The sequence below is a fragment of the Haematobia irritans genome, chromosome 2 (assembly GCF_050003625.1).
Source record: "Haematobia irritans isolate KBUSLIRL chromosome 2, ASM5000362v1, whole genome shotgun sequence".
Taxonomy (NCBI): domain Eukaryota; kingdom Metazoa; phylum Arthropoda; class Insecta; order Diptera; family Muscidae; genus Haematobia; species Haematobia irritans.
In genome coordinates, this window is record NC_134398.1 from 138568989 (window position 1) to 138580234 (window position 11246).

At 35.7% G+C, this 11246-nt stretch overlaps 1 protein-coding gene across 1 annotated transcript; it reads left to right on the forward strand.

The window, feature by feature from the left end:
* The first annotated feature begins 1361 nt into the window (after positions 1-1361).
* On the forward strand, positions 1362-6698 carry LOC142225085 (uncharacterized). The gene is made up of 5 exons (XM_075294858.1): positions 1362-4427; positions 4588-4640; positions 4709-5154; positions 5305-5613; positions 5656-6698. The coding sequence occupies exons 1-5, from the start codon at positions 1362-1364 to the stop codon at positions 6696-6698; spliced, it is 4917 nt and encodes a 1638-aa protein (XP_075150973.1).
* Positions 6699-11246: the final 4548 nt, after the last annotated feature.

Below are 11246 nucleotides of genomic sequence, written 5' to 3' on the forward strand. Positions count from 1 at the left end.
TGATGCAAATCCTCGAAAAATCAAATTTTTCATATGAAAAACTTAAATTGGCCATATCTCCTTAAATATGCGTCCTAGAGCGAAAAGAAGGTTAATTCGTGACCACCCCCAAAAAATCAAAATTTTGATGAAAATCCTCAAAAAAATCAAATTTTTCATATGAAAAACTTAAATTGGCCATATCTCCTTAAATATGCGTCCTAGAGCGAAAAGAAGGTTAATTCGTGACCACCCCCCAAAAAATCAAAATTTTGATGAAAATCCTCGAAAAATCAAATTTTTCATATGAAAAACTTAAATTGGCCATATCTCCTTAAATATGCGTCCTAGAGCGAAAAGAAGGTTAATTCGTGACCACCCCCCAAAAATCAAAATTTTGATGAAAATCCTCGAAAAATCAAATTTTTCATATGAAAAACTTAAATTGGCCATATCTCCTTAAATATGCGTCCTAGAGCGAAAAGAAGGTTAATTCGTGACCACCCCCCAAAATTCAAAATTTTGATGAAAATCCTCGAAAAATCAAATTTTTCATATGAAAAACTTAAATTGGCCATATCTCCTTAAATATGCGTCCTAGAGCGAAAAGAAGGTTAATTCGTACCACCCCCCAAAATTCAAAATTTTGATGCAAATCCTCGAAAAATCAAATTTTTCATATGAAAAACTTAAATTGGCCATATCTCTTTAAATATGCGTCCTAGATCGAAAAGAAGGTTAATTCGTGACCACCCCCCAAAATTCAAAATTTTGATGAAAATCATCTGTTCAGGCCAACCCATTGTGCAAGCAGACGAAACTCAGTAGCAGCATTCTCAGCAGCATAGCATTGCGAAACATACAAACGTCTCTCTTGCAAAAATATGTATGTAACACACGAATGTTTACCCTTGCAATGTACTTGCATTTTTTCTTAACAACAACAACACGCAAAGGGTCATAAAATTTGCATGCCAGAATTCTAGCGGTTCAGCCTAAAGAGATAATGAGAAATAATAATGATGTTCTTTGTAACTTCTTTTTTGCGTAGAGAGATTGCTAGCTTTTATATTGATTTTTGTCGTCGCAATAAAGTGATCGATTGTGATCAAGTATTGTAAAAAATTGGTTTCATTTTTTGGATTTTTAAAAAAGCCTATAAAAAAGCTTATAGGCTCAACATTTGGTGACCCCGACGTGATCACTAGAAATCACGTATTTTCGTTATTTTTAATACCAATTCGGGTGTTAAAATAAATTTATTTTGTTGGATTTAAAGCCAAAAAATATAAACTTGTTCAACAAAAAAAAAATTACCGCATAATCTGTTGCGTAATTACAAAAGAATTTTGGAAGTTTCGCCAAATAAATTTGAAAAAAAAATGCCTGATAACAACACATCATCATCATCATCAGCAGTGAATAATTCCAACCATGAGGGCTCCGATTTTTCGCAATGTTTCAAAAAGGTTGACTTGATTGGTAAGCAACTGGATAAAATTAACAAGCGTTTAACCAACGAGGAACTACAATCTTTGGATGAAGCCGATCTCTCCGTTCGCCTTGACTACATCGAAAGTTTAAACGCCAGTTTCGAAGGCTCCATATCAACCTTGGAAGAAGCTCATGGTGACAACTTAGATGAAAGTATCCGATCAAATTTTATGTCGTCATATTTTGAGGTAAAGGCTAAGTTAAAGCGAAAAATTGATGGCAGTAACCATGCTCGAATTTGTCCCCAATCATCGACGTTTCGTCAGTTTTCTATGGAAGAACCCAGAACCATACGTAAAACTAGATTACCAGAATTGAAAATTCCCGCTTTTAATGGTTCGTATACGGATTGGCCAAATTTTTTCTCCATGTTTACCACTGTCATTGATAACGATCTGGACCTGACCAATATAGAGAAGTTTCAACATTTACGTTCACTATTAGTAGGAGCTGCGTTGGATACCATATCGTCTCTAGAGCCGATTGATTCTAATTACAATAAGGCCCTTGAATTACTAAAAAATCGCTTTGATAATAAGTTGCTTCTTTTTCAGAGTCATATTAAGGATATTTTTGGTCTCAAGATAGCTGATAAAGGGTCTGCAGTAAGTCTTCGCCAGCTGAGCGATAAACTTAATGCTCATGTTCGAGCTCTTGAAACCGTATGCACTAAGGAGCAATTGGCTGATGGCTTGCTTATAAATATTGTCGTATCAAAACTTGATCATCAAACGCAGACTAAATGGGAGGAAGGGTTACAAAACGACAAATTACCCACTTGGAACTCTATGGCTTCTTTTCTAGAGCGAAGATCTCGAATGCTTGAGAATCTCGAAAGTTCCATGAAATCTACAGCATCAAATCAGCATTCGAATAAGAAACCTCCCATGCATGGTAGAAATGTTTTAATAGCTTCTGGCTCTAAATCGGTTTTTTGTACATATTGTGAAACTGATGATCATTATATTTCAAGTTGTTCAAGATTTACAAATCTACACCCAACATTACGCTTCAAAGAAGTCAAAAGGTTGAACTTGTGCCTTAATTGTTTGAGAAAAGGCCACAGGCTACAGAAATGCAAATTCGGACCATGTCGTACATGCCACATGAAACACCACTCATTACTCCATATCGAAAATAATTTGGGCTCCCAAACTACCACCAGCCAAATAGACAACATGCCACCCCAACAGCCAACAACCTCACAATTATCACCACCTCTCTCGCAACCAAATCAAGTGACGTCTCAATCTTCTCTCGTTTCGTTGAATCCATCACCTTCAAATATAGAATTTAATGATGGTTCAAATATTCTATTGGCCACAGCTATCGTTTTGGTGAAAAACAAATATGGCAATTTTGTACCTTGCCGTGCTATTTTAGATTCAGCTTCACAACTCAATTTTATGACAACACGCTTTGTGAATCAAGCACAGCTAAATATGAAAAATGCAAACATCGCAATATCAGGTATTGGTGAAGGCAATATCACAGCCGACAAGACCACAGAAGTTTTGATAAAATCTTGTCACAGTGATTACTGTGTCTCTTTTGTTTCTGTCATCATACCTTCTATAACAGAGTATCAACCAAATCGAGATATCGATGTAAGTACATTTGAGATCCCTAATAATATCAAGTTAGCGGACGCAAATTTTTATGAAAGGGGCCGAATAGACCTTCTTATTGGTGCTGGTCTATTTTTTGACCTCATGAGTGTGGGTCAAATTCGTTGCAAAAATAAATCGACAATCTTTCAAAAAACTCGTCTAGGATGGGTTGTATCTGGTGGATGCGTATCTAAATCAAACGGATGTTCACTGGCCGCATCGTCAAAGGGCCTTTCGAAAAGCGAAACCCAATCATTGGCTCATATTATGAAAAGTTTCTGGGAAGTTGAGCAAAATTATGGAAACAATTCACATCCCAATTCGGACGATGCATATTGTGAACAACATTTTATTAAAAATACAATTCGATTGCCCTCTGGAGAATACTCTGTTTCGTTGCCGAGAAAATTAAACTTCAATGAGCTAGGTGATTCATACTCTTGTGCTCTCCGTCGTTTTTTAAATCTTGAGAGAAAGCTAAACAAGTTGCCAGCTGTAAAGAAGAAATACGTTGACTTTATGAGTGAGTATGCCGAACTTAAACATATGACTCTCGTTACAGATATCCCAAAGCATATCAAAACCTGTTTTCTCCCTCATCACTGTGTCCACAAAGAAGAGAGTACTAGCACTAAACTCAGAGTGGTATTTGACGGGTCTGCAAAAACCACAACAGGCCTCTCTCTAAACGACACGTTACATTCGGGCCCTACCATTCAAGCCAAATTGTTTGATACATTATTACGATTTCGATTTTTTAAAATTGCATTATGTGGTGACATTTGCAAAATGTATCGCTGTATTCGCATTAACTCGCCTGACGACTATCTTCAGTGTACATTATGGAGGAATAGTTCTGATGAAGAAATCAAAATTTATAAACTAAATACAGTGACTTATGGCACCAAACCAGCCGCTTTTCTAGCCATTCGGGCAATGCACCAATTATCGTATGACGAAAGAGAATCGTATCCTATTGGTGCCACTGTGGTCACTAGGGATTTCTATGTCGATGATTTAATTTCTGGAGGTGATTCTATTGATGAAGTGGTCAAAATTAGAAGAGAAGTCACTGCTCTCTTGAAACGTGGGAACTTACAAATACGTAAGTGGATTTCCAATGATGAAACGGTTTTGCAAGACGTTTGCCAAAGTGATCGAGAAACATTTTTGCAATTCCACGATGGCACAGATGTAACTAAGACGCTTGGTCTCGTATGGGATCCAAAATTGGACAAATTTCTTTTTTCCCTTTCGCATGTTATGGAATCAAAGAATATCTCCAAACGTACTGTCTTGTCATCAATAGCCCGCTTGTATGATCCTCTAGGCCTTATTGGGCCTGTAACTACAAAGGCAAAAATTTTCATGCAAAGTTTATGGAAGCGTAAGCTGGATTGGGACGAAAGTTTACCCCAAGATTTACATTGTGCATGGTTGAAATATATTTCAAAATTTTCGCTTGTCCATTTATTTGAATTTCCACGATTTCTACTACTTCCAGATTCGACGGTACAAATACATGCTTTTTGAGACGCTAGTCTCTCTGCTTATGGAGTTTGTATTTACATTAGATCAGAGTATAAAGGGGAAGTTCGAGTGAGTTTGCTCTGCTCCAAATCTAGAGTGGCTCCGTTAAAGGTTTTAACAGTACCAAAGTTGGAACTATCAGCAGCATTACTTCTAGCAGAGATTTTGGATGAGGTTTCGGGTGTAATCGGCAACAAATACGAATGTCACTGCTGGTCCGATTCTATGGTGGTTTTGTCGTGGCTGCGAGATGAGTCGTCAAACTATAACGTATTTGTAAGCAACAGAGTAAGTCGAATTCAAACCCTAACACAAACAATGTCGTGGCATCATGTACCAACCGCTCAAAATCCAGCGGATATTTTATCAAGAGGATCTAGCCCAGAAGAGCTTGTGAATTGTGAGTTATGGAAAAACGGGCCTGCTTTCTTGAACAAAAGTGTGGAACACTGGCCAAAGATAACAAATTTTATCTCAGATTTGCCTGAGCGTCGTCGTGCCGCCCTAATTTCTTCGACAATGAGAGATTTTGCTATGACTTGTAAATTTCATAACTCATTCCATAAAATTCAACGAATTTTTGCATACGTATTTCGTTTTATAAATATCGTAAAACTCAAATCTTCTACAAATTTAACTGATTATGAATTAAAAATGGGAACTAAAATTTTATTTCGAAATATTCAATTAGTCAACTTTGCAGCTGAATATAAAGCATTAAAATCTAATAAAAATGTTCCCCCATCTAGTAAATTGTATTCACTTGCGCCGTTTATGGATTCTGACGGTTTAATTAGAGTTGGCGGACGTTTGCAAAATTCGTATCTTAACTTCGATGCTCAACACCCTATAATTGTTCCCAAACAGCACCCACTAACAGCTTCTATGGTAATGTACTACCATGAAAAATTATTGCACGCAGGACCGCAATGTCTTTTAGCAAATATACGCCAACAATATTGGCCTTTAGGAGGCAGAAAAACCATTAGTATTATCGCTAGTAAGTGCATCAAATGTTTTCGCCTTAAGCCCAAAATTACAGAGCATGTAATGGGCAGTTTGCCCCATGACAGAGTCCAGCCATCAAGAGCTTTCTTCGTGACAGGCATTGATTTTTGTGGGCCTTTTTATTACAAGTCCGGGATAAGAAATCGGTCACCTTTGAAATGCTACATCTGCATATTTATATGTTTTTCAACAAAGGCGACACATATGGAGGTGGTAGCCGATTTATCCACCTCATCATTCTTAGCTTCGTTAAGGCGGTTTATATCAATTAGAGGCAAACCAAAAACTATATGGTCAGATAATGCCACTAATTTTGTGGGGGCCAAAAATGAATTGAAAGAACTTCGACAACTATTCTTCGAGCAAAACAACATTAAGGAAATCGAAAAACAATGTCTAGCTGATGAAATTAATTGGAAGTTTATTCCACCAAGATCGCCGCATTTCGGCGGCCTTTGGGAGGCTGCCGTAAAATCAGCCAAATATCACTTTTACCGCACAGTGGGCCAAACTGTGCTCACATTTGATGAATTGCGAACTCTAGCATGCGAGATATGCGCCGTATTAAATTCCAGGCCATTGTGCCAAATTTCTGAGGACCCTAACGATTTGGAAGTGCTGACACCTGGACACTTTTTAGTAGGAGCCCCACTTATCACATTTTCGGAACCTGATGTAACTGACTTGAATGTCTGTCGATTGACCAGGTGGCAAAGAGTATGTTATATGCAACAGATATTTTGGAAGAAATGGAGTTCCTCATATCTAGCATTACTGCAAGAACGGACAAAGTGGATATCAAATCAAAAAAATATTTCTATTGGAAATATGGTTCTTATAAAAGAGGACAACTTACCGCCACTAAAATGGCTTTTAGGTCGAGTGGTGGATGTGGTATCTGGAGGAGATGGTGTAGTTCGTGTAGCGCTAATAAAAACTCTTAATGGCATAATTCGAAGATCTGTAACGAAATTGGCACTGTTGCCCATTGATGACAACTTTGTTGCAATGCACAGCATTCCAACGGGGGGAGGATGTTCAGGCCAACCCATTGTGCAAGCAGACGAAACTCAGTAGCAGCATTCTCAGCAGCATAGCATTGCGAAACATACAAACGTCTCTCTTGCAAAAATATGTATGTAACACACGAATGTTTACCCTTGCAATGTACTTGCATTTTTTCTTAACAACAACAACACGCAAAGGGTCATAAAATTTGCATGCCAGAATTCTAGCGGTTCAGCCTAAAGAGATAATGAGAAATAATAATGATGTTCTTTGTAACTTCTTTTTTGCGTAGAGAGATTGCTAGCTTTTATATTGATTTTTGTCGTCGCAATAAAGTGATCGATTGTGATCAAGTATTGTAAAAAATTGGTTTCATTTTTTGGATTTTTAAAAAAGCCTATAAAAAAGCTTATAGGCTCAACATCATCGAAAAATCTAATTTTTCATATGAAAAACTTAAATTGGCCATATCTCCTTAAATATGCGTCCTAGAGCGAAAAGAAGGTTAATTCGTGACCACCCCCAAAAATTCAAAATTTTGATGCAAATCCTCGAAAAATCAAATTTTTCATATGAAAAACTTAAATTGGCCATATCTCCTTAAATATGCGTCCTAGAGCGAAAAGAAGGTTAATTCGTGACCACCCCCCAAAATTCAAAATTTTGATGAAAATCCTCGAAAAATCAAATTTTTCATATGAAAAACTTAAATTGGCCATATCTCCTTAAATATGCGTCCTAGAGCGAAAAGAAGGTTAATTCGTGACCACCCCCCAAAAAATCAAAATTTTGATGAAAATCCTCGAAAAATCAAATTTTTCATATGAAAAACTTAAATTGGCCATATCTCCTTAAATATGCGTCCTAGAGCGAAAAGAAGGTTAATTCGTGACCACCCCCCAAAAATCAAAATTTTGATGAAAATCCTCGAAAAATCAAGTTTTTCATATGAAGAACTTAAATTGGCCATATCTCCTTAAATATGCGTCCTAGAGCGAAAAGAAGGTTAATTCGTGACCACCATTGGCCATATCTCCTTAAATATGCGTCCTAGAGCGAAAAGAAGGTTAATTCGTGACCACCCCCCAAAAAATCAAAATTTTGATGAAAATCCTCGAAAAATCAAATTTTTCATATGAAAAACTTAAATTGGCCATATCTCCTTAAATATGCGTCCTAGAGCGAAAAGAAGGTTAATTCGTGACCACCCCCCAAAAATCAAAATTTTGATGAAAATCCTCGAAAAATCAAATTTTTCATATGAAAAACTTAAATTGGCCATATCTCCTTAAATATGCGTCCTAGAGCGAAAAGAAGGTTAATTCGTGACCACCCCCCAAAATTCAAAATTTTGATGAAAATCATCGAAAAATCAAATTTTTCATATGAAAAACTTAAATTGGCCATATCTCCTTAAATATGCGTCCTAGAGCGAAAAGAAGGTTAATTCGTGACCACCCCCCAAAAAATCAAAATTTTGATGAAAATCATCGAAAAATCAAATTTTTCATATGAAAAACTTAAATTGGCCATATCTCCTTAAATATGCGTCCTAGAGCGAAAAGAAGGTTAATTCGTGACCACCCCCCAAAATTCAAAACTTTGATGAAAATCCTCGAAAAATCAAATTTTTCATATGAAAAACTTAAATTGGCCATATCTCCTTAAATATGCGTCCTAGAGCGAAAAGAAGGTTAATTCGTGACCACCCCCCAAAAAATCAAAATTTTGATGAAAATCCTCAAAAAATCAAATTTTTCATATGAAAAACTTAAATTGGCCATATCTCCTTAAATATGCGTCCTAGAGCGAAAAGAAGGTTAATTCGTGACCACCCCCCAAAAAATCAAAATTTTGATGAAAATCCTCGAAAAATCAAATTTTTCATATGAAAAACTTAAATTGGCCATATCTCCTTAAATATGCGTCCTAGAGCGAAAAGAAGGTTAATTCGTGACCACCCCCCCAAAAATCAAAATTTTGATGAAAATCCTCGAAAAATCAAATTTTTCATATGAAAAACTTAAATTGGCCATATCTCCTTAAATATGCGTCCTAGAGCGAAAAGAAGGTTAATTCGTGACCACCCCCCAAAATTCAAAATTTTGATGAAAATCATCGAAAAACCAAATTTTTCATATGAAAAACTTAAATTGGCCATATCTCCTTAAATATGCGTCCTAGAGCGAAAAGAAGGTTAATTCGTGACCACCCCCCAAAATTCAAAATTTTGATGAAAATCCTCGAAAAATCAAATTTTTCATATGAAAAACTTAAATTGGCCATATCTCCTTAAATATGCGTCCTAGAGCGAAAAGACGGTTAATTCGTGACCACCCCCCAAAATTTAAAATTTTGATGCAAATCCTCGAAAAATCAAATTTTTCATATGAAAAACTTAAATTGGCCATATCTCCTTAAATATGCGTCCTAGAGCGAAAAGAAGGTTAATTCGTGACCACCCCCCAAAATTCAAAATTTTGATGAAAATCCTCGAAAAATCAAATTTTTCATATGAAAAACTTAAATTGGCCATATCTCCTTAAATATGCGTCCTAGAGCGAAAAGAAGGTTAATTCGTGACCACCCCCCAAAAATCAAAATTTTGATGAAAATCCTCGAAAAATCAAGTTTTTCATATGAAAAACTTAAATTGGCCATATCTCCTTAAATATGCGTCCTAGAGCGAAAAGAAGGTTAATTCGTGACCACCCCCAAAAAATCAAAATTTTGATGAAAATCCTCAAAAAATCAAATTTTTCATATGAAAAACTTAAATTGGCCATATCTCCTTAAATATGCGTCCTAGAGCGAAAAGAAGGTTAATTCGTGACCACCCCCCAAAAATCAAAATTTTTATAAAAATCCTCGAAAAATCAAATTTTTCATATGAAAAACTTAAATTGGCCATATCTCCTTAAATATGCGTCCTAGAGCGAAAAGAAGGTTAATTCGTGACCACCCCCCAAAATTCAAAATTTTGATGAAAATCATCGAAAAATCAAATTTTTCATATGAAAAACTTAAATTGGCCATATCTCCTTAAATATGCGTCCTAGAGCGAAAAGAAGGTTAATTCGTGACCACCCCCCAAAATTCAAAATGTTGATGCAAATCCTCGAAAAATCAAATTTTTCATATGAAAAACCTTAATTGGCCATATCTCCTTAAATATGCGTCCTAGAGCGAAAAGAAGGTTAATTCGTGACCACCCCCCCAAAAAATCAAAATTTTGATGAAAATCCTCGAAAAATCAAATTTTTCATATGAAAAACTTAAATTGGCCATATCTCCTTAAATATGCGTCCTAGAGCGAAAAGAAGGTTAATTCGTGACCACCCCCCAAAAAATCAAAATTTTGATGAAAATCCTCGAAAAATCAAATTTTTCATATGAAAAACTTAAATTGGCCATATCTCCTTAAATATGCGTCCTAGAGCGAAAAGAAGGTTAATTCGTGACCACCCCCCAAAAAATCAAAATTTTGATGAAAATCCTCGAAAAATCAAATTTTTCATATGAAAAACTTAAATTGGCCATATCTCCTTAAATATGCGTCCTAGAGCGAAAAGAAGGTTAATTCGTGACCACCCCCCAAAAATCAAAATTTTGATGAAAATCCTCGAAAAATCAAGTTTTTCATATGAAGAACTTAAATTGGCCATATCTCCTTAAATATGCGTCCTAGAGCGAAAAGAAGGTTAATTCGTGACCACCCCCCAAAATTCAAAATTTTGATGAAAATCATCGAAAAATCAAATTTTTCATATGAAAAACTTAAATTGGCCATATCTCCTTAAATATGCGTCCTAGAGCGAAAAGAAGGTTAATTCGTGACCACCCCCAAAAAATCAAAATTTTGATGAAAATCATCGAAAAATCACATTTTTCATATGAAAAACTTAAATTGGCCATATCTCCTTAAATATGCGTCCTAGAGCGAAAAGAAGGTTAATTCGTGACCACCCCCCAAAATTCAAAATTTTGATGAAAATCAAATTTTTCATATGAAAAACTTAAATTGGCCATATCTCCTTAAATATGCGTCCTAGAGCGAAAAGAAGGTTAATTCGTGACCACCCCCCAAAAAATCAAAATTTTGATGAAAATCCTCGAAAAATCAAATTTTTCATATGAAAAACTTAAATTGGCCATATCTCCTTAAATATGCGTCCTAGAGCGAAAAGAAGGTTAATTCGTGACCACCCCCCAAAATTCAAAATTTTGATGAAAATCATCGAAAAATCAAATTTTTCATATGAAAAACTTAAATTGGCCATATCTCCTTAAATATGCGTCCTAGAGCGAAAAGAAGGTTAATTCGTGACCACCCCCCAAAAATCAAAATTTTGATGAAAATCCTCGAAAAATCAAATTTTTCATATGAAAAACTTAAATTGGCCATATCTCCTTAAATATGCGTCCTAGAGCGAAAAGAAGGTTAATTCGTGACCACCCCCCAAAATTCAAAATTTTGATGAAAATCCTCGAAAAATCAAATTTTTCATATGAAAAACTTAAATTGGCCATATCTCCTTAAATATGCGTCCTAGAGCGAAAAGACGGTTAATTCGTGACCACCCCCCAAAATTCAAAATTTTGATGCAAATCCTCGAA

Bases quoted from the DNA above. Each gene is read 5' to 3' on its own strand.
- LOC142225085 (XM_075294858.1), top strand. From the start codon at position 1,362: ATGCCTGATAACAACACATCATCATCATCATCAGCAGTGAATAATTCC. The intron at 4,428-4,587 runs GTAACTACAAAG...TACTACTTCCAG, and splicing joins CTCTAGGCCTTATTGGGCCT to ATTCGACGGTACAAATACAT. The intron at 5,155-5,304 runs GTAAATTTCATA...ATATTCAATTAG, and splicing joins GAGAGATTTTGCTATGACTT to TCAACTTTGCAGCTGAATAT.